Raw genomic sequence first — 24336 nt, 5'->3', positions numbered from 1 at the left:
GTTGAACCCCAATACCGCTCAGCAAACATCTGCATACTAGACGCTGACAGTTAAATCCTCACTTATTTCTACTTATTCGTGAGGGGGGAAAAAGGAATGAGAAAAAAAGGAAAAGAAAATCATAAACAGCCCCCAATGCCAGGCAGCCTGGCACGCAGCACACGCCCTCAAATCTGGTGAAGGAATAAACGCAGTTTCCTATTCCTTTCGCCGAATGCAATTCAGAAAAGCATTACAGAGCACATCTCCTTCCAGGCTGGAAACGCTGCCAGAACGCAGCTCTAGCTTCGCCTCCGCCGGGGGACTCCGCCCTCTCCCCCAGCGCTCCAAGAGGAGACCGCAGGTCAGCGACAACTGAAAACGCGTCTACTGGACCAGGTCTCCTGTTCATCTTATTTCCCCATCACTCACAGCACTCACTCCCCAGCTATTAAAACAGCAAAGAAAGAAAGAAAGAAAGAAAGAAATGTGGGAAGAATAAGACAGTAGGGTTAGGATCGGGGAGAAGGGCTTCAGCAAAACACAGTTGCATCGCTCAGCCCCGGAAACTCATCCCGTCATCCCCACACTCTCTCTAGGGAATTGGGCCCCACTTCAGAGATTGAGAAACAAAAATTGTAGCGTCGAGATCGTTAGAGCCGAGTCTACTTCCTTCGCCGGTTGGGCCTCAGAGCCCCAAAGCCGCCCAGCTAGACTGCGCGACTGCACGGCGGGCCAGCGCGCGCCCCCAGCTCGAAGCTTCCGGTGGACACCGGGAAACTGAGCTGCCTGCCCGTCCAGACATCCGAGGTCTGCCGCACTCCGAACCGTGCCTACAGCCGGGTCCGCAGAGGGGGGCCGCTCCCCGCGGTCGCCCGGTCGGGTCGCGCCGGTCCTTTCCCAGGATGACCGCGTTCCTTCCGCCCAGAGAGGGCAAAGAGTCCCGCTCCCTCGTGTGCACCTCCCGCCCGCGCTCCGGAGCGCCCCCTAGGAAGAAAGCCCGAGCGGCAGCCACGCCTCGGTGGCGATTTTATTAGCGCTCCGTTGGGGTGGCCTGGCTGCCGGCGAGCGGGGTTTCCCCGCCCCTCCCCCCTTCCCCTCCCCCCCAGGCGGCCGGAACCTCCCTGCGGGGCGGAGTGATACCGGCGGCGGCGTAGAGCGCGGCGCGGCCTAGGGGCGCCCGGGACTGCGCGGGGCGGGCGGCGGCGGAGGGAGGAGGGGAGAGAGGCGGGGCCGGGGCGGGTTGTTGTGAGGCGACTGCGCTACTGCCGGAGCGGGGCGGTTATGGCGGCTCCATATTAACAGCCTCCTCCTCCTCCGCCGCCGCCGTCTCCTCCTCCTCCTCCTTTCCCTCCCGCCAGCTCTCTAAGCCATCTCCCCCTTCACCCTGACGCCTACCTCTTCCCCTCACCTTTCCCCCTCCCCTGTTCTACCATGCCCGGCATGATGGAGAAAGGGCCCGAGTTACTGGGGAAGAACCGATCGGCCAACGGCAGCGCCAAGAGCCCGGCAGGCGGCGGCGGCAGCGGCGCCTCGTCCACCAACGGCGGGCTGCACTACTCGGAGCCCGAGAGCGGCTGCAGCAGCGACGACGAGCACGGTGGTAGCCTCGAACTCCTCCCCGCCAGCCCGCCTGCCCCCCTCCCTCCTCCCCTCCCCCAGCCCCCTCCCCTCGCCGCTCTCCCGCCCTCCCTCCCCTCAGAGCCCGGGCGCTGCGGTAGCCTCGAACTCCCGGTGCAGTGCAGCAGCACCCCCGCGACCCCCGTCCCTCCGCCCTCGACCAATCCTCCGCCCTTGCCCCCCCCCTCCCCGCCCCCATCCACTGCCATCTCCCGGAGTGCCCCGAGTTAATATCTTCCCATCCACCCGCCGCTTCTTTCTCCATCTAGCGATTTTTATTTTTTATTAAGTGTCTCTTCCTTTTTCTTTCTTTTCTTCTTTTTTTTTTTTTATATATATTTTTTGGCATTGCTTTGCAGATGTTGGGATGAGAGTCGGAGCCGAATACCAAGCTCGGATCCCTGAATTTGATCCAGGTAGATACATTTGCTTAAGCAAAATCTTATCTTCCCTTTCCTGGGCTTGGTTTGGGGTGGACGGGCTAGGGGTCCGGGCATGGGGCCGGGAGGGGATGTGGGGTTGGGCTGGGCAGGCATCCGTGGTGGGGAGGCTGTCAGGCTTGGCCGGGCTGTGACACTGGGCGTGTGGGCAGATGTGTGCACTGCAAGGTTAACATGGTTCCCTTCGGAGGCCACTTGCCCGCTGGTGGCATCGCCTTCCTGACCCTTGAGCTGGAGCGGGGTCGGGGTGAGCAGAGGGAGACGGCCCTTGGCGGAGTCCAGGGTCCGAGGCCGCGGGCTGGAGGAGCAGGCGTGCAGACTGTGTGGACGAACCGTGCAAATGTCAATTGCCACCTCGCTCGCCTCGGCACCGGGGCGGGCGGCGGAGGCCAGGGCGGCTGTCACCGGCCGGGGAAGCCAAGGGCGAGCCCTGCCGACCCGCGCGCAGCGGGGATTGTCTCTTTTCTTTCTTTTTGGCTAGGTGGTGTAGCTTTGGTCGCGGCAGCTCTGCGGAGTGCGGGAGCCGCGGAGAGAAAGGGGTGGGGGAAGGGGGTGGGGAGACGCCAGCGGCAGGCACACCTCGCTCGCCAGCCAGCCCTGGGAAGTTAGACCACAGGACAGTGGCTGCAGCTGCCAAGGAGACATTTTCTCCCCGAGCAGCCAGGTTCCAGCGTCCTCTGCCAACCCAGCTTGCGGGCTCCCTGTCTACTTTTCTCCAAACAGGCTCCCCGGCGGTCACGAGATTTCAGCTTGTGCGGGGATTGGGCGAGAGTTCCGCATATGGAGGCGCCCTTGCTGGAGCCTCTCGGAGTGGAGCGCGTTTCCTTCTCCCCACCCTGCCCGAGACCGTTCTCAGTTCAGGCTTTGGACAGACTTTCAGAGGGGCCCACCTTTTTATTTCCCTCCTTACAATTCGTCAATTTTTTTGCCCGGTGCCCGTTCATAATACTGCGTTTGTGTCAGACCTTCGATTTCTATGTTACATATTAAAGAGTTTACTTGTATTTTCTTGGGGAGAAACAGAATGTTTAATTATTAGAATACAGAGGTGTATTCTTTGTCCCTCTTCTACCTGTTAGGAAATGCAAAATGATATTTATCTACCATTTGGATTTCAGATAGCAGCTCCTCCTCCTGTCCCAAATGAGGAGGATAAAAAGTAATGAGTGTTAAAATGATTGTCAGGACAGTTTCATTTTTAATAGGTGAAAACAGTGATGCAAGAGTGTTCACTAGATTTGGGTTGCCTTGTAAATGACTAGCTGGGAATACATTTTATTTAAAGACTATCAGTGTATATACTGATGGGCTTCAAATAATTTTAAATATTTTATGAAGCTAATTTTCTTTATTGATGTTGCTAGTAGGTGAATGGCACTTTCACACCACTCTCTTCCCTCTGGGTTTACTTGACATTTGGAAGGAGCACACTTTGGCTTTAAGAGACTGAATTCAGGCCAGGTGCCGTGGCTCACGCCTGTAATCTCAGCACTTTGGGAGGCTGAGGCGGGCAGATCACGATGTCAGGAGATCGAGACCATCCTGGCTAACACGGTGAAATCCCGTCTCTACTGAAAACACAAAAAATTAGCCGAGCGTGGTGGCACGCACCTGTAATCCCAGCTACTCGGGAGGCTGAGGCAGGAGAATCGCTTGAACCTGGGAGGCTGAGGTTGCAGTGAGCCGAGATCACGCCACTGCATTCCAGCCTGGGCGACAGAGTGAGACGCCATCTCAAAAAAAAAAAAAAAAAAATCTGAATTCCTAACTCCCAGCTCTTCTTTTTGTGGTCTGAGCAAGCCACACACTATCCCTGCGCCTCAGTATTCCTGGCTAGAAAAACTTTTTTTTTTTTTTTTAAGATGAAGTCTTGCTCTGTCTCTCAGGCTGGAGTGCAGTGGCGAGTGCAGTGGCGCGATCTCGGCTCACTGCAACCTCCACCTCCTGGGTTCAAGTGATTCTCCTGCCTCAGCCTTCTGAGTAGCTGGGACTACAGGCACGCGCCACCATGCCCAGCTAATTTTTATATTTTTAGTAGAGATGGGGTTTCGCCATCTTAGCCAGGCTGATCTTGAACTGACCTCGTGATCTGTCTGCCTCAACCTCCCAAAGTGCTGGGATTACAGGTGTGAACCACCCACCGCGCCCAGCCTATAAAAACTATTTAATGGAATTCTTACCAGTATTAAATGATGGACATATGGCAGTTAATTCTATAAAGATTAAAACTTGTAATTATGAAGAATTATTCTGGATGTATTCACACCTTTTTGATTTGGAGCTTTCATTGGGAGTCTGTGTTTGTTTTGGTAGTGATAGTTATTTCCAAATTAGACCTCAGCAGCTACAGTTATTTCTTAAGTTAATATATCTATCTTTTTGCCCCAATGGGTAGATTTCTGAGTCAATATTTATTTCATAGACAACTATATACAGTTTTATTAGGAGTCTTGTGTTTAAGAGCCAGACTTAATGCTGGAACAAACTTGTACATGCCATAGCATTACATTAGAAAGCATTGATCTAATGATTGGAAAGCATCTTTTTTGTTTCAGGATAAACTGAACACTGGAGCAAATTTCCAAATTTCGAGAGTAATCACTTAGAATAATATTAATGTGGTTTTACGTGACCGTTGTTAACTAACTTAATCCACAATAATATTTTGCTTATTTTGAACCTGAATAGAATATTTGAGGAGAAAAAAAAAATCACTGAAATGTTTTTGAAGTCATTAAAGTCATATTTTCCATTTATTTACTCAGACTAATTGAATTTTATTATTAGAATAAGGCTAGACATCACTTTCTTTAAGTTCACTTACTCATTTTCTGCTTAATAGTCTTCTCCAGAAGCATACCGAACCCAAGGACAGAATTAAAACTGACTACCATTTAAACTTAGGAGGGCTTCTCTTACCTGTTAAAGGCTAATCTTATCAATCAAACGTAGATTATCAGTTTTTGGGCATTTTTTACAGGGAAATACTGGACCTCTGCCATTCAACGTTATACCGCTGATCTATTTTATTATAAATGTTGTGTTGTTGTGTTTTTCACATCAGTATAATTAGGTGAGATATAAACACATTACCTTGGGAAAAATAATAGACTAAAAGTTTTTTTTTGACAGAGTCTTGCTCTGTCACTCAGGCTGGAGTGCAGTGGTGCGATCTTGGCTCACTGCAACCTCCACCTCCTGGGTTCAAGCAATTCTCCTGCCTCAGCCTCCCGAGTAACTGGAACTACAGGCACGTGCTACCGTGCCCGGCTAATTTTTTTTTTTTTTGTATTTTTGTAGAGAAGAGGTTTCACCATGTTGGCCGGGCTAGTCTTGAACTCCCAAAGTATTGGGATTACAGGCTTGAGCCACTGCACCCTGTCAAAAAGATATTTATTAATTATGGAAATTGAGACATGGTTAGCTCCTCTCTCTTCTCTTTCTCATTATCTTTGTCTCCTAAACCACTCAATCCATCTTTATGGAGATTGTTGACCCATAGTTCTAGAAGTCATTTGAAAGAAAAATTCCTTGGGTGCTGAGTTTGTAAAATCTGCTGTGATCAGAATGTAGAAAAATTAAGAGGATTTTTTATGCAGGCTAATTTTATTGGAAAAGGTGATAGTGATGATGCTAAAAATTAAACAGGTAAAGAATGAATTGGCCAGGGGCTATCCCTCATGGGTATAATCCGAACGCTCATGGGTATAATCCCAGCATTTTGGGAGGCTGAGGTGAGAGGATCGCTTGAGCCCAGGAGTTTGAGACCAACCTGGGAAACATAGTGGGACCCTGTCACTACAGAAAATTCAAAAATTAGCCAAGTATTGTGGCATACCACATCTGTACTTCCAGCTACTCAGAAGACTGAGGTGGGAGATCATTTGAGTCCAGGAAGTTGAGGCTGCAGTAAACTGTGATGGTGCCACTGTGCTATACCCTAGGTGACAGAATGAGACTCGGTCTCAAAAAAAAAAAAAAAAATTTATTAAAGTGATTATTTTAGGAAATATGAGAAGAATTGAGATTTATATTGGAATTACTGAAGTTAAGAGATTAGGAACAGTTTACCTTAATTATGGAACCATTGCTAATAATGTCTTTACTAACTATATTTCTGATTATTTTCTTTCCATTGTTCACTAGATCTTCCCAACTTTTATTTAGTGCCTACTAACTGTACTTACATCATGAGAACAGTTTTTGTGTGTAGAGCCTCATTTCTTATCATATGCCTTTAATCTAATATGGCGTAATAGCCTTGGATGAACCACCTGACTTCTCTAGGCCTTAGTTTTCTTGTTTGTAAAAGGATGATGATGTTAAGAATATCACAAGATTAAGTGAAAAATACTGTATATAAAGCAGTGTTTTCAAAATATTTTACTTACATATCCATGAAATAATTTTGAAAAAAGATGCACATATTTTTAGTCAACATCTATTACTTGTCACTGCGTTTAAATTGTTGAAAAATATAATCTGTAGTGTATTGAAAATACTAATACTTTGATAATGAAGTCTTTATATCTTTATTTTAAATGTATCCAGTTAAATATAAATACTACAGTGATGTAATAGTACTATTTTGTAAAATATGTAGACAAGCTTCTAACATACTGAAAGTTTACATTGTTCCTTTTCGTCTTTGAAGTCATTTCCATGCGTTTTCTCCACAGAATTTTATCTTATATAATTTTTTTTTGTGCTTTTAAGTGTTTTATTGGGCCGGCGCAGTGGCTCATGCTTGTAATCCCAGCACTTCGGGAGGCCAAGGCAGGTGGATCCCTTGAGGTCAGGAGTTCAAGACCAGCCTGGCCAACATGGCAAAACCCCATCCCTACTAAAAATACAAAAAATTAGCTGGGTATGGTGGTGGGCACCTGTAATCCCAGCTACTTGAAAGGCTGAGGCAGAATTGCTTGAACCCGGGAGGTGGAGGTTGGAGTGAGCCGAGATTGCACCATTGCACTCCAGCCTAGGCGACAGAGTGAGATTCTGTCTCAAATGAATAAATAAAGTAAAATAAAATAAAGTGCTTTATTGATCACCTGTGAGTAAGCTTCTGAGTGTTACATCTCTTCTGGCTTGAGTTATTACAATTAATGCATAATTGATTAAAACTCTAGTAGTTATGGTGCCTTGAGTAAAGGAGTGTTTTCCTGACACCCTGTTTGAAACCCTGCAGGGTTTAACATTTTGGGTCATGTACTCTTGTAAGATTTGGAATGCATGAGAGATGGTGCCCTTTTATTTTCTTTTTAAGTGAGAGACGGGCATTTGGGAAGAGAGATGATGGAAGTAGAATGAGTCTAACCTCTTACCATTTGACCACATGTGAGTTTTCAGGCAGATTGTCTTGGGAAAGAGAACACAGGGAAGTTAAAGTTCTGAAAATTGATTCTCTTGAAACTTACTCGTGCTCATGTGCCCCCGGAAAGTCTTTGTTTACTCAAGTTTGAAGTTGGTATATATTAAGTATATAATTTAGAACCTAGTATATAAGTAGTAAAATGTTACAATATATTTAGTACATTTTAATATTCTCAATATTTGAGTTCTTTATATAGTATATTTGTTCCATGATCATCTTCAAAGTCCTTATTTTTAATGTCCTAAAGGAAATCTAAAAAGTAATAGATTTTTATTTTTATTGATGTGGAAATCTTAGTTTATTGAATTATATTTTCCCTTCCTAGTTGTTGGTTTTCTCCAGCAGTCTTATAAATGTAAGACTCCAGTTAAAAGATCTAATAATTTCAAAGTGATTAACCTTTAAATGTTTTATCTAAAACTGAAGACAACTGATTGTTCAACAATTTTATTTTCAGAACTGATATGCTACTATAGTCTTTTAAAATTATGGTAGCTTGCTATCTAGGTTTTGGTTTGTTTTTTAATCTGTTCAGAAGATCAGGTACTTTAAGTCATGGTTGTTTTGTTGGTGAGTCAGGTTTGAGTCTCAGTACTGTTTCTAAATATCAGATAGTTTTGAGGTATAATCTTAAATATTGTTACAGATAAAAACAAAATAAACATGGGGTTAATGTCTGTTTAATGTTTTAGTTCATTCTGACTTTTACAATGAAAAAGGTAAAACTTATTGGATGCAAAGCATCCCAAGAGGTAGATAAATTATTTTTAATAGTACATGTTACTTTCTCCTATTTTATAGGAAAGGAATCACGTCTGAATTGTGAGAAAAACATAAAGGTCATTATAGCTATTCAATTTCATTTTCAAGGGGTTGACGAGAGAGGACATCAGCCATTTTTGCGATATATTCCCTTGAGGTTTTATTCATTTGTAGTTGATACAGTGAGAAGAAGCCTTTTTAGGATAAACAAGGAAGGAACTTAAGAAAGAACTGTCTTCAATAAGCATACACTAGTAATAATAATAATTAAATCTTAGATAATGCTTACCATATGCCACGTACTTATATTCATTTAATTTTTGAGCAACTCTGTCAGATAGGTACTCTCATCATCCATATTTTTAGAGATAAGGAAAACTGAGGCACAGACAGATTAAATAGATTTATCCAAGGTGACACAGCTACCAAGTAGCAGAGCTGGTATTCAGACTCTGGGAGTTGGGCTCTATAGTTCATACTCTTAACCATTGCACTAAAATATCCCTCATTTCCTGTATCAGTCATCTCTTGGGCCTAGTTGACACATATATAATTGAAAATAGTAGAGTCGAGTTCAGAGTTAGGGAAGGAAAATTGTGAAATGCTTAATTAGGCATTCTCTGCTATCAGACAGGATGGCTCTATGTATGCCTCTCCTCTATCCTCTACCCGCTCACCCACATTGGAAGAGCTGTTAGTTCCCACAGCTTGGATACCAGTTTCTGTCAGATTGAACCCTTAATTACAATGCTAAGAATTTTTTTGGAAACTTATTTATTGAGACAGGGTCTTGCTTTGTTGCCCAGGCTGGAGTTCAGTAGTGTGGTCATGACTCACTGCAGCCTCGAACTCCTGGGCTCAAGCGATCCTCCCACCTCAGCCTCTTGAGTAACTGGGACTACAAGTGCATGCGACCACATCCAGCTAATTTTTTATAGTTTTAGTAGAGACAGGGTCTCACTGTGTTTCCCAGACTGGCCTCAAACTGCTGGGCTCAAGCCATCCACCCTCCTTGGCCTCCCAAAGTACTGAGATTATAGGTAAGAGCCACTGCTCCCAGCCTGTGGCTGTTATTTTTTATGCTGAAAAATTAATAGTTTAATACCTGTTTGAGAAGGGCCATTTAATGAAGATATTTTAATTCAGACTTTCTGTAAGGCAAGAATGAGATGCAAGGAAATTATGTTTCAATATTTAGCATGATACACCATTAAGACTTGAGACTTAATGGAAAACTTTCTTTGTTGCATTTCATGTTCTGTTAAGTAGGATTTAAATGATCTTATTGTCATGATTCCATTGTGCAAAATAATCAGTTCCATGTTAAAGGATTGAAGTTTAGGATATTCACTTTGTATAACGTTAGATTTTATGAATTAAGTAAAGGCTTCTGACCAACTTAAATAGGGTTTTTGTTTTATTACCATTGAGTGGGTTGACTATTTTGTGTTTGTATTTTTGTTTACAGGGTGAAAACTTAAATATGTATCTTAATATTGAAGTTTTAAAAAGATATCTCAAAGTTTCTTTTTTTTTTTTTTTCCGAGGTGGAGTTTCGCTCTTGTTGCCCAGGCTGGAGTGCAATAGCGCAATCTCGGCTCACCGCAACCTCCGCCTCCCGGGTTCAAGTGATCATCCTGCCTCAGCCTCTCAAGTAGCTGGGATTACAGGCATGCACCAACCACACCCGGCTAATTTTTGTATTTTTAGTAGAGATGGTGTTTCTCCATGTTGGTCAGGCTGGTCTTGAACTTCTGACCTCAAGTGATCCTCCCACCTCAGCCTCCCAAAGTGCTGGGATTACAGGCTTGAGCCACAGGGCTTGGCCAGTTTATTTGCATTGAATATAAATTTTACATAATGAACTGTAATTTGGCATTTTCCTAAATTCTCAGCTCATGCTTTTGTGTCTTCTTTTATTAAAAATATGACAAAATACAAAAGGCTTTCGAATACTTTGGTAGTGTTTCTTCTTTCAGTTCTCTTTTCTTCTTAATTTTCCTTATAACATACATAGAATTTTAAGATAAATTTATATTTTATGGCAATGTATGATTTTTTAACTAAAATTTGTTGATCAGTAATGATATATGATGCTTCTCTAAAAATAAAAATATTGAATGATACTATATTATTGCCTGATAGATAACTTCTCTAGATGGAGATTATAGTAGTAGTTCTCCTACCACTAGAAATGAATGTTCTTCATTCCAAATATCTTATAACTTTATAAAGGATTACAGTTTAATCTCGGAATTATTTTAATATTTTATGTGAGTAATTTTAGAATTCTGGCTATTAATGGTAATTATCAGTACCACATAAAAGTCATTTATGAGCCGGGTGCAGTGGCTCACGCCTGTCATCCCAGCACTTTGGGAGGCCGAGGTGGGTAGATCACCTGAGGTTGGGAGTTCGAGACCAGCCTGACTAACATGGAGAAACCTTGTCTCTACTAAAAATATGAAGTTAGCCAAGCATGGTGGCGCGTTCCTGTAGCATTTTGGCAGGCTGAGGCAGGCGGATCACGAGGTCAGGAGTTGAAGACCAGCCTGGCCAAAATGGTAAAACCCTGTCTCTACTAAAATACAAAAATTAGCTGGGCGCGGTGGTGCATGCCTGTAATCCCAGTTACTCCGGAGGCTGAGGCAGGAGAATCACTTGAACTTGGGAGGCAGAGGTTGCAGTGAGCCTAGATTGTGCTATTGAACAGCCTGGGCAACAAGAGTGAAACTTCATCTCAAAAAAAAAAAAAAAAAAAAAAAGTGGCAGCAATGCTTCATTTGTTGATAGTTTTAATGAATTAAATGCAACTAAGAATTAGGTAGACCAGAAAAATAACACTGAATGATTAAAATAATAGAGTCTACAGGCATGTAACTTGGCTCTGGCATAGCTGTCTCAGGCCTTCATGCTGTTGATTCTTAATTTATATGAAGGTTTAATAGGGCTTGATTTTTCTGACTTTATAGGTTATAAAATATTATAAATAAATTAGAGGCTGGGTGTGGTGGCATGCAGCTGTGATCCCAACTACTTGGAAGGCTGAGGCAGTAGGATTGCTTGAGGCCAGTAGTTCGAGACCAGCCTAGGCAACATAGCCAGACTTCACATCTTTAAAAAGAAAGAAAGAAATTAGAAAATGTTACTATTCTTCCAAGTCAGAAGTAGAAGTAGACTTTGAGATTATATTAAGAAGAAATTGCATTAACTTTTTTACCTTGACTTTTTTTTTTTTTGAGACGGAGCCTGGCACTGATACCCAGGCTAGAGTGCAGCTGTGTGATCTCGGCTCACTGCAACCTCCGCCTCCCAGGTTCAAGTGATTCTCCTGCCTCAGCCTCCCGAGTAGCTGGGATTACAGGTGTGTGCCACCACACCTGGCTAATTTTCACATTTTTAGTAGAGACGGGGTTTCACCATGTTGGCCAGGCTGGTCTTGAACTCCTGACCTCTGATGATCCGCCTGCCTTAGCCTCCCAAAGTGCTGGGATTACAGGCGTGAGCCACTGCACCCAGCCTTTTTTATTTTTATTTTTCTTGACTTTTCTTCTAATATAGAGCACAAACTTTTATAAATATAAAATGTCATAAATGAACTTAAGTTTAAAAGTGAATAGCTGGCAGACCCTTACCAAGAAATAAAATTAAATAAAAAGCAGACATAAGTGTTTAAAAATTACAGCAATCTTGACCCATTTAGATATGGGGCAAAACAGTACCTGAGGCATTGTTTCTCGTTTAAAAGTCTTGAGTTTTTAATGATGATCTCTAAGTAATGTATGGAAGTTTATATCAGATATATTACCTTCTGTCAAGTAGAGATATATAATGTACTGAAGAAAGCCTTTTTTACTTTAAAAGGGATAAACAAGCATTTGTAAAATTTCCTTAATTTTTATAAACAAGATATTTACTATATATAATGTAAATCTGTTTTCCTTCTGTTTTCCTGTATTTTCTTTTGTTGTCATCCTTTGCAGATACTGTACTAAAACTGAAATAAAGCTTACTTTTTTTTTTTTTTGAGATGGAGTCTCGCTCTGTCATCCAGGCTGGAGTGCAGTGGCACATCTTGGCTCACTGCAAGCTCTGCCTCCCGGAATCACACTATTCTCTAGCCTCAGCCTCCCGGGTAGCTGGAACTACAGGCGCCCGCCACCATGCCTGGCTAATTTTTCATTTTCATATTTTTAGTAGAGACGGGGTTTCACCGTGTTGGCCAAGATGGTCTCTATCTGACCTCGTGATCCGCCCACCTCGCCCGCCCAAAGTACTGGGATTACAGGGATGAGCCACCGTGCCCAGCCAGCTTACTTTGTTTATACTTACTTTCAGTGTAAATAAAATCCATCATATTCAAAGTAATTATTTTTTTCCCCCAGGTGCTACAAAGTACACAGATAAAGACAATGGAGGGATGCTTGTATGGTCTCCATATCACAGTATCCCAGATGCCAAATGTAAGTTTTCTGAAATTGAATGTTAATGTCAGCAGGAGTTTATCACCCAATTCAAAATGTGATTTATATTTGTTTTTGGGTCTTTTAGATTCTCATAAAACAGTTTTGTCTTTGTTTTTATTATTACTCTTATTTTTTTTAATGGAGGTTGTTATATTAGAATGTTTTTCCTTTTGGAAGATAGTGGGTTGATCCTTCCAATTTGTGTCAGGCCCATGAAGAATGAAAAACCTAGGATCTGATGGCATTGCTGCTTAAATCCTCAAGCAGGGGAGGGAGTTACTATGTAGACATCTGCCCAGGCTTTTCCTCAGTATTTGGAGCGGTAAAGACATGCCTTCAAACTTCAAAGAGCCCACTATCATTACCATTTTAAAGAGGAAAGGGGAAAGAACTGACTTCAGCAGCCATCAGGTCATCTTTGTGCTCTCCATTTCTGGACGGAGACCTTCTGGATCATTGACCATGCACTTCTTGAATCATGGTGTGGCTTTAGACTTCAATGTGATGTAGCGGACCTGATCCTTTGCGGCACATCAGATATAGGAAACGTGCAGGTAACAACACTAAGATCCCCACCCCTCCATTCACTTATCATTTAGTTTGTTAAATAACAACAAGAACAACGACGACACTGAACAGTTAATTCTAGCAGCTGTAAGATAAGCTTGTCTTTTTAGAATATTTACTAACATCTTAAAGGTGTCTGATTTATTTAGTCCCATGAAAATTAATGATATCCTATCGTGTATAGTAAGTCGAATCATGCTTATTGATGCAATAAGGGAGCTAAAAATTGAAAACCGAGTATGTTTCTGCTTACCTGATAAGTCTTTCTATTTAAGAGCTGTAAAACACCAGCCAAAGGTCTAGCTGGTAGTCTAGAAATTGTGTGCCCTTGAAGCATTCCTAACAGAAAACATGAAATTATTCATCTGGCCTGGGACTGTTTAATGAGAACCTAAAAGAGACTATTAGTTTCCCAGGTTCAATCCTCATTACAGACAAAGGTTTTCATTCACAAACTGAGCATCAGGGTATCATTGAATTTTGCTGGCTTAGTTCTGTTTTATACAATGGTTCATTTCTTAGCAAAGTGGAAACAAAATTCAGCCAGAGAGTCCTGGTAGTGTAGTGTTCATGTGGAATATTTAAATGAAGGTCTAGGGCGATGGTTTTTCAGCCCTGGAAGTGCATTGGAATCACTTGGGGAATTTTTTTTTTTTAAGTACTTATGTCTAGTCTCTTTCTCAGACCAAGTAAGTCAGAGGCTTCAAGGGTGGATCCTGGATGTCTTATTTTTTAAAAGCTCCCACACTGATTGTAATGCATAGCCAGGGTTGGAAACCACAAGTCAATTGGTATTGTTCAGCATATATTTAGACCTGTCATGTATTTAAGTGCTTTGGCCTGTAAACAAAACGTAATATTTGGGTTTTCTACACAAAAAGCTTACCCTTTGTGGGGAGATTTGATAGCATACATTTAAACATTTTATTCTAATAGCATTATTGTTATAAGAGCATATTCGTATATTAGACTGTACTGACTAATAATCACAGCAAATACTTATAAAATTCTTAAAATGGACCAGGTGCTGTTCTGGGCATTTTCCATTTATTAACTATTTAATCATAGGAGGAAGGTACTGTTTTTAACAACTATTTAGAGTGAGGAAACTAAGGTACACAAAGATCAAAAGTTACTTGGCCAAAGTCAAAAAAACGGCAATAAGCTGATAATCAAACCCAGGTAGACTAGCTGTTCCAGAATCAGGATTCTTAACCACTGCTTCTCAAAAATATTTCCAAAAAGTTAATTTATACATACACACACATATAAAAATTAATTAGAATCGAGGAAGAGCGATTTTATGGAGTTCACATAAAACTGAGTTCTGGTGAATGTGTCGGACTTCTCAGCAATGAGGCCTTGAAATAATGGCCAGTTTATCGTCATTGAAACTGCTTATCTAAATAATTCTGTTGGCTTAATTACATATGGGAGATAAATGAAAGTGGAATATTCAAACATGCTTTGTATTACAAGCAGGAAGAGCTGAAGAAAATTTAGGAGTACTGAAGCATACTTAAATGTGTCATTGTTATGTATAACTGGCAGAACTATAAGCTATCCTTTATACATCAATCAAAAATGGAATGGTAAAGGCTTTGGATCAACTCTAAATATGTGAAAGGGTCTTAAACGGCTAACTCTCTTCAAATAAAGACTATTAGAAAAGAAATTATATTAATATTTTATACAATAATTAGATCTATTGGCTACCCACAGATTGGTCTTTTTCTGCATACAAAAATATAGTAATGTCATTGAATTTAGTAAGTATAATGTGTAGTTGTAGAGATAAGTTATACTAAATAAAATTTTAAACCAGGTGAGCATCTGATCTTTCTATTAGAAGTCTCTTTTTGTAACATTTCATGGGAGGTATCTTTGGCTATTTTTTTACCCTGGAATATAAATTGTTTTACTTTGCTATGTTAAGAACAAAAGTAGACCTAGGTAAATTAATTAAATGAGAATAATTAATTATATACCATTATTTCATTGCAGTGGATGAATACATTGCAATTGCAAAGGAGAAGCATGGCTACAATGTGGAACAGGTATGTAGAGAAACACTTCAGTAGTAAGGCTTGTCTCAATATTTACCAAATCCAGAGAATCTCATCATAGTTTCTGTCCTAACAAAGTGCATAATCTTGACCAGCTATTTTATAGATACCACAAAAGTCCTAGCAAAGAGTGACCTTTCAATATTAAGGAGTTTGCTTTTATAAACATTATTCATCTCAAGGGCTTAAATATTTTTCTCTCAATATATCTGTTTCTTATTCTACTTTGAGTTCTGAAAATTTCTGGGAGCCTTCAGTATTCCTCTGGCAAATGCTTTCCAAAATGAAAAGTTAAGGTTTTGGTGTATTTTGGAGTCAGTGTACACAGATAGAACTTTAAAACAAATCTTTTATTTATAAAAAATTTTATTAATGATAGAGGTAATTCTCTTTTGACTTTTTGTTCTATAGGATCTAAAAGTTAAACTTTACATTTAAGGGAGTATTTAAGACTTTTAAATTTTGAATGAAATCACAAAAGGCTGTTTTTGTTAGATAACTTTAAAAGGATATATCTATATATGATGTATCTGTATGTAGAGTTAAGTCTCTTCAAATAAAAATTAAAATCAAGAAATTATCTTAATATTTTATACTATAATTCGATCTATTGGCTACCCACAGATTGGTCTTTTTCTGCATACAAAATATAGTAATGTCATTGAATTTAGTAAGTATAACATAGTCGTGGAGATAAGTTATATTAAATAGACTATAATGTATTTATATAATGTGTATTATGTAATACACTGTGTTATATATAATACACTATATATAGAGAGACAAATATATGGTACATTATCCTTAGTAATAAGGGAATGGAAAATATGGAAAAATGAAATGAAAGAGATCTTAAATCTCATTTCAACTAACTATTTCAACTTTTATCAGAATTAATAGTAAAATAGCTAGATTTGTTTTAAGATAAGTAAGAAAGGTAAATTATCTGTAACCTGGGTTATCAAGAGCTGACTTTATAGTCCAATTACATGGTAAAGGAATATTTTTGTGAAATTGAGATGTTTATTTTATCTGTATCTACCTAAATGTAATTAACTTTTTTGTGAATTTTGAAGCCTTTGATTGCCTATTTTGTTTTTAAGCCTTGCCTTTCTGTTTAATATTTGAGAAAGTTAATCCTTTAAAATAGGACTATACATATGTTCGTTTTCCTGTGTATTTTAAAGGACTGTTATCAGAGTACAGAAATTAACAAACTCAGTATTTAAAAAGTGGCTATATCTCATAGAAAATAAAAGTTTGTGCCCTAAATGATGCTTAATACCTTATAATAAAGAGAAAGGCCTACTACTTAAAATAGAAGGGGAATTTATGGAATTTTTGGAAGTTGTCCATTTCAGTCTTTGTTATGATTTGGTAATCAAGTCATTGAAGTTATTTATATGCCTCCTAATAATTCTGTTTATATGTTCTGATAATAAATAACTTAAATGTGGTTAAAAAATTGTTAAAGTTGCAGTGGAGGTACTTTTACTTCTTGTTCATGGTTAGCCTGTGATACACTTGTAAAAGATTAAAACTTAAATATCTCCCTACTAAGCCCCAACTGAGCATTTCTGGCTTTGTGGCATCTGATCATTTCATCCAAGTATGGATTTACTGGAAAATTTCCTTTTAGCATATTTTTTCCTACATATTGACAAATTTTAAAATGTGGGTTAAACTCTTGGTGGGAACCTACAAATCTGCTTTGTAGTCACTCTCCTCAGCTCACTGTTTTTCCTAGATTCTGCAGCAAATATGGTATGTAAGAACATTCACTGTTCTGAGGCCCTGATTTAAAAGAAATAAATAAATGAGGTCTGCTACCTGGGCGCCCCTGATTTAAAGTCCCAAACTGTGAGTCTATCTTCAGTTGAAGTCATAGGCTTAAGATTTTGATCTAATTTGTGTTTAACTTTCTTAAGTGTGATGGAACATAAGTCCATTAAAACCAAAGGGGAATGATTTCTCTTCAAAGGCACTTGGCATGTTGTTCTGGCATAAACATAACATTGAGAAGTCCCTTGCTGATCTCCCTAATTTCACTCCCTTTCCGGATGAGTGGACAGTGGAAGATAAAGTCCTATTTGAACAAGCCTTTAGTTTTCATGGAAAAAGCTTTCACAGGATTCAGCAAATGGTATGGTAATTTTAATCTTACTGTGGTTCATATGTGAATGATATCTTAAGCTACTATTGAACACTTCCTAATTATTAAATACAAAAACATTCTTCAATTTAATTTTAAAAACTATTTGGAAACAGGTATATTTGTATACAATCCTGTTTTCTGCAACCACTCTTACATGACAGTTATGTGCTATTGCATTATAGTAAATTAGCTTTTATTTTGACTTACATAACATGTAATAATATACATGTAATAGAGTTATTTCGTATGTTTATTGTTCCAGGGAAAAAAAAATTTCAACTTTATTTTTAAATGTTTCGCTCTTTGACATGAGGATTTTTTCCAACTTATATATTTTTGGATATGAAAACCCCGTTTTAAAAAGTCCTTATTAGGCTGGGCGCGGTGGCTCATGCCCGTAATCTAGCACTTTCGGAGGCTGAGGCAGGCGGATCACAAGGTCAGGAGATCGAGACCATCCTGGCTAACACGGTGAAACCCCGTCTCTACTAAAAATACAAAAAATTAGCCGAGTGTGGTGGCACATGCCTGTCGCCCCAGCTATTTAGAAGGATGAGGCAGAAGAATAGCTTGAACCCGGGAAGCAGAGGTTGCAGTGAACCGAGATCACACCACTGCATTCCAGCCTGGGTAACAGAGCGAAACTCTGTCTCAAAAAACAAAAAACAAATTATTTCAATATTGTCCAGATGGTGCTGCTGCCTCTTTCTCTCTTTCTCTCTCTCTTTCTCTCTTTCTTTCTTTCTTTCTTTTCTTTTCTTTTTTCTTTCTTTCTTTCTTTCTTTCTTTCTTTCTTTCTTTCTTTCTTTCTTTCTTTCTTTCTTTCTTTCTTTCTTTCTTTCTTTCTTTTGTGTATTTCTAGTTCCTACATTTTTTAGTATTGTGTCAAAATAATGTAAATCTGAGAAGTTCCTGCATTAAACTATTTTAACCTGAGTAGATGAAAATTAGATAATGTTTGCAAATATATCTAGGTGTCTTCCATAATGAAAGAGAACATTTTTGGTGGAGAAGTTGCATCCTTGCTCTCACTATGACAGATCAGTCAGTGCATGATCATTAGTCATTTTAATACTCAGAGACTTCATTTGATGGCCAAAGCCTGTTTGCATTATTTACTGTTTTAAGACTCGATTTAAAACAAAGTTATTCAAAAAAATGTATTGTTAAAAATTGAATAGCTTTTTTTTTGAGACGGAGTCTCGCTCTGTCGCCCAGGCTGGAGTGCAGTGGCCAGATCTCAGCTCACTGCAGGCTCCCCCTCCTGGGTTCCCGCCATTCTCCTGCCTCAGCCTCCCGAGTAGCTGGGACTACAGGCGCCCGCCACCGCGCCCGGCTAATTTTTTTTGTATTTTTAGTAGAGACGGGGTTTCACCGTGTTAGCCAGGATGGTCTCATCTCCTGACCTTGTGATCCGCCCGTCTCGGCCTCCCAAAGTGCTGGGATTACAGGCGTGAGCCACCGCGCCCGGCCAATAATTGAATAGCTTTTCTTTAAAACATCTTGCTAAATGAAAGAAGCAAGACACAAAAGGTCACAATTGTATGATTCCCTTTATGTAAAATGTCCAGAATAGGCAAATCCATAGAGACAGAAGGTAGATTAGTGGTTGCCAGGGACTGGTGGAGGGGTAAAATAGGGAATGATTGCTAATGGGTACAGGATTTCTTTTTGAGATTGTGAAAATGTTCTGGAATTAGATAAAGATGGTGATTGTACAAGTTAGTGAATTTGCCAAAACCACTAATGTGTACACTTGAAATAGTGAATTTATTTTATGTGAATTATATATATTGAATACTAACATGACTGCGCTTGGAACTTCTGGGGACATTCTCACCAAATTAGTTTGTGACCTCTTCCCCTCCTCTTCCAGAACAAATAGGAATATTCATTCAGAAATGTCAGTGACATTGATACAGGATACTGACTGTAGTAGTACTTTTTAGCTCTATAATTCATAAAGGTACCCATGAAATATTTTTTAATTATGCCTTTACTAAATAGTAAAGAATATCATCTAAATTATTATTCATTTTGTTTATGAATTAAACTTGCTGATATTAACATGATTTTTTTTAAGCTTCCAGATAAGACAATTGCAAGCCTTGTAAAATATTACTATTCTTGGAAAAAAACTCGCTCTAGGACAAGTTTGATGGATCGCCAGGCTCGTAAACTAGCTAATAGACATAATCAGGGTGACAGGTAGGTTGGTTACCTTCATATAGTTACATTGTTAGGGACACTGCATTGGATTGCTTACATTTCCTAAGGCAGAAAAGTTATCACAACACATTGTAGATATTCCTTATTCTTACATTTATGTTTCTACTCTGACAAGAAGAGCTAAGTAGTTAGAAGTTTTAATATTAAGAACTCTTTCACCTCTTTTAATCACAAATGATGCTTCCTTTTAGTATTGATATATTTAATACACATTTAGAATGTATTAAAGAATATATTCTATGAAAGAAGCTCTTTTTATAATTACCTGAGTAACTGAAATCCTTATTATTGAGGCTAAATCTTTTGATAGTATAAAATCATTTTGTTTCATTTTTGTCTGTATTCTCCAATTGGAGGACTGAAATTTAAGTATTACATCAATTTGTATGTGTTCCCATTTCCCAAATGATATTTCTTTTTAAATCCCTTTCCCACTGGGTCTCTGTTTTTGAGCTAGAAGTGTTTGCTAAAAGGATTCTGTACACCCAATGAGATAAATGTTTCTGAACACTACAGAAATCTGAATTAAAAGCTCATCTTCTCAAGTACAACTCTTATTCTGTTAAATAATATTTAGTAAAATTATTAAGATATATATATTACAGTTTGATAAGAGCACTAGAATACAATAAAAAGAAAGGAATTGGTTGGGTGCAGTGGCTCACGCCTGTAATCTCCGCACTTTGGGAGGCTGAGGCGGGCAGATCACTTGAGGTCAGGAGTTTAAGACCAGCCTGGCCAACATGGTGAAACCCCATCTCTACTAAAAATACAAAAATTAGCTGGGTGTGGTGGTGGGCACCTGTAATCCCAGCTACTTGGGAGGCTGAGGTGAGAGAATCGCTTGAACCCAGGAGGCAGAAGTTGCAGTGAGCTGAGATCGTGCCATTGCACTCCAGCCTGGGCAATAAGAGTGAAACGCTGTCTTAAAAAAAAAAAAAAAAAGGGAATTAAGTGTACTAATTTTTGTTTCTTCTCAGTGATGATGATGTAGAAGAAACACATCCAATGGATGGGAATGATAGTGATTATGATCCCAAAAAAGAAGCCAAAAAAGAGGTAATGATGATCATTAGAAGTGCTTGTGATTGTTCTACAAATCTGCTGAAAAAGAATGAACAGTACTTCATATTAAGAAAAACTTTTTAATATAATGTTTTATGAGATAGTAAATTTCAGTGTTAATTAGCAATACAGTCGTACCTAGAACACCAGTTAACCAAGCTGTTGAAAGTTGAAAATACCATTGAAACTGGAAAAAGATCAGAGTTTGTTTAAACTTAGCATTTACTAGATATGTGACCTCATCCAATTTAGTGACTCATTCTTCTGAAGAAACTCAATGCCATGGGTCATTCATCACCTTAAACTCTTTCATCAATGTTATTTTAAAAATGTTCATTCTACCTCAATTTTGTGTTTTACTGATTTTCTTTCTACTGCTAAATATTGTCAAATTCCTTAATTCCTTCATTTTCTTCCCCAAGTCTGCCTTACCTTTGTTTCCCAGAGCCATGGTCCCAGTGATCAACTATTAGAATCTCTTTCTTTCCCATTTCCCCATTCCTTTAACTCCCTACTTCCCTTATCCTTCTGCTGTACCATCCCTAACCCTGTAAACTCATGATGCTGGATTAGTTGCTATTCATGGTCTAAGAGACACAGCAGGAGAAAATGATACAATTATGTGAATTGTTGCTACTATGGAAAACAGTTTCCAGTCTCACTGTAGCCCTTAAGTGCCTCTCAGTTTTTAATCTCTAAGTCCCAGGCTTTTTTCTTGGTAAAATGAAAATAATAGGATTGTTTTGAGAATCAAAGAGGTAATATGTATAAAAGCACTTTTTATAGTACCCAGGACATAGAAATCTTGGATACAAGTTGCTGTTGTTTTATCTGGGCAGCTGTTTTGAACATTCCTTCCCTTCCTACACATTGCCTAATACCTCTCCAACCCTAAAAACACTTGGCAGATAGCTTCATCCATGTCACAGAGAAAGTGTCAGACAGAAGCTCTCTTAAATTCTAGCCCTTCTTCTAAGTTCTATGCTACCATACTGGCCTTTCCACTGTGGCGTATTAGTACTTAGAACATATTACAGTTACTGTATTTTGCCCACTAAGCTGCGAACTCTTTGAAGTCGGGGACTGAGTTATTCATTTGTATCCCCTGACACTTTGCACAGTACCTGGTATATGGCAAATATTCAATAAATATTTATTCAGTAAATGGTTGTTGAATGAACAGTCTTGGGACTTAATATCCCTCTCTCACAGTAAGAAAGATCTTTTTTCTTTTCCTATGCAATTTCACTGCTTGTGTGATCCTATCCATCCCTTCATGTCTACTCTGAGACGTTCTCCACCAGTTATCCCTTGTCTTTCCCATATTTTCAACCTTTCAGTGCAGCCAAAAGTATGCTCAAGTCTTCCATTTAAAAGTGTATCTCTGGCTGGGCGCAGTGCCTCACGCCTGTTGTAATCCCAGCACTTTGGGAGGCCAAGGCAGGCAGATCACCTGAGGTCAGGAGTTCGAGACCAGCCTGACCAACGTGGAGAAACCCTGTCTGTACTAAAAATACAAAATTAGCCGGGCGTGCTGGCACATGCCTGTAATTCCAGTTACTTGGGAGGTTGAGGCAGGAGAATCGCTTGAACCTGGGAGGCAGAGGTTGCAGTGAGCCGAGATTGCGACATTGTACTCCAGCCTGGGTAACAAGAATGAAACTCCATCTCAAAAAAAAAAAAAAGGGTATGTCTTAACCATTCTAGAAAACAAATCACCCTTCTTAGCACTACTTCACTTTTGAGTTTGCTTTAGTCAGGCTGCTTCTGTCCTACCACTTCACTGAAACTGCTGACAGGTTACTAATGATTTCCAAAATGCAACATCCAGTGATCAGTTGTATTCTACTGGTGCTTTCTGTATCAAATTACTGACCCCTCCCTTCTTGAAAAGCTGTCTCTGACTTTTGTAATGCCATTCTGATTCCTGTCTACCTTTTTAACCATTGTGTCACAATTTTAGTGGCATCTTTTTCTTTCTTACTCTATTCTTTTATTCTTTTTAATTCTGTCTCTCAAAAAACAGTGAGATTTGATCTCTCTGTTCTTTGTGTGATTGCCTTCTTCTTAGGTTCTCATCTCTTCTCTGAATTATCCTAACAGTTTTCTCTCTGATTATCTCCATGCCTCCCTTTTTCAGATTCTCCACACCACCCTTTCCAGTCCATTGGCTACCCTGTTGCCAAAGCAATCCTTTGTAAAGTTGCCAATTCACTGCTTGGTGAATCCTTCCATGGTGTTGTCTATAGGATAAAACACAAACTCTCTAGTTATGCATTCCCTACCCTTCCCCATTTATTTCAGATTACTAACAGTGTTTTAGATATGTCTTTTAGTTCCCTGGCTTTTGTCCTATGATTATGTTGGTCCCTTTTTTTCTGGAATTCCTTTCTTCCCAAATCTGCCTAGGAAGTTCCTCACAACTCTACAAGATGTAGCTTCTCTATGAAATCTTGTGCCTTATCTTGAATTGACAACCTCCTTATTTCTCCTTAAATCTATTGCAGTACTAATTCTACTGAGTGGTAGTTGTTTACTCATAGTTTCCTCTTCCTGCCTTCCTGTCTCTGTGTGGTGAGCTCTTTAAGAGCAAGAATATATTTTAACTATTTTCCACTCCCAGGGGCTGATACATAGTAAGCATTTAGTAAAATTTTAATGAATGAGAATACATACTATATGCTCTTTATTATGGTATAAACCTGAAAACTTAGGAATTTGCTACCTAGAAAGTATATATATATATATATGGAATATATAGTTTTGCCCAACTATGCAAGATGATACATACTCATTTGGTCTTTTGCTCATGATCTCATCTTACCAGAAAATAAATAATATGAGGGAAGTATAAGTTAAAAAGTTTTAAGAGGATATTGCAGAGGTGTGGTCCAAGACTAGCACTATGTGTCAGCAGCTTCATTCATTTCTCCGCTCATTCCAAACAATAAGGTTACCAGGCAGGGAAAGAAACTACATTATTGCTTTTAATACAGATCTTTGTAGCTGCTTCTGCGTGTTGTTAACATATTACATAGAAAGTTTTAATTTTAACTTTTAAAAATTGTGAACTATATATATTGTAGGGTATGTACAGTTTAAAGAAAAATGATAGATACCAGTGTATCTACCACTGAGCTGAAGAAACAGGACTTCTGTTTGTGTTTCCTCAATTGGATATTCTTTTTTGTTTGTTTGTTTTTGAGAGGGAGTCTCACTCTGTCCCCCAGGCTAGAGTGCAGTGGCGTGATCTTGGCTCCCTGCAACCTCCACCTGGGCTCAAGCCCCAGCCTCCTGAGTAGCTGGGACTACAGGCATGTGTCACCATGCCCGGCTAATTTTTGTATTTTAAGTAGAAATGGGGTTTCGCCATGTTGGCTAGACTGTTCTAGAACTCCCGACTTTAGGTGATTGGCCCTCCTCAGCTTCCCAAAGTGCTGGGATTATAGGCGTGAGCCACCATGGCCGGCCTCAATTGCACATTCTCACCTTCTCTCTAGAGGGAGCCACTATAATGAAATTTATTAATTATTCACTTCTTTCTTTATAGTTTTATCACGTATGTATATTATCACATATAATGATATGATTATCATTCAGTTTCATTTATTTC

At 39.6% G+C, this 24336-nt stretch overlaps 1 protein-coding gene across 10 annotated transcripts in view; it reads left to right on the top strand.

Annotated features, from left to right (window-relative positions):
* The first annotated feature begins 1132 nt into the window (after positions 1-1132).
* The window catches only part of RCOR3 (REST corepressor 3), a 57712-nt gene continuing 34508 nt past the window's right edge, over positions 1133-24336 (top strand). For 3 of the 10 annotated variants that reach the window (XR_004058758.1, XM_030935814.1, XM_030935817.1), the window contains exons 1-7: positions 1133-1579; positions 1959-2015; positions 12561-12638; positions 15213-15265; positions 17256-17417; positions 19513-19637; positions 20639-20717. Coding sequence is in view for 8 of the 10 variants with exons in the window: in XM_030935814.1 (XP_030791674.1) it covers positions 1414-1579; positions 1959-2015; positions 12561-12638; positions 15213-15265; positions 17256-17417; positions 19513-19637; positions 20639-20717 (720 nt within the window). In the remaining 2 variants the exon portion in view is untranslated. Of the gene's footprint in view, positions 1583-1958; positions 2016-12560; positions 12639-12841; positions 13196-15212; positions 15266-17255; positions 17418-19512; positions 19638-20638; positions 20718-24336 lie in introns of those variants that run through there. The other 7 variants (XM_030935815.1, XM_030935816.1, XM_030935818.1 and 4 more) reach the window with 6 other exon arrangements.

Source organism: Rhinopithecus roxellana, chromosome 8, assembly GCF_007565055.1.
Source record: "Rhinopithecus roxellana isolate Shanxi Qingling chromosome 8, ASM756505v1, whole genome shotgun sequence".
NCBI lineage: Eukaryota > Metazoa > Chordata > Mammalia > Primates > Cercopithecidae > Rhinopithecus > Rhinopithecus roxellana.
Note: the sequence above shows the minus strand (reverse complement) of the source record. Positions and strands in the feature narration are given on the sequence as shown.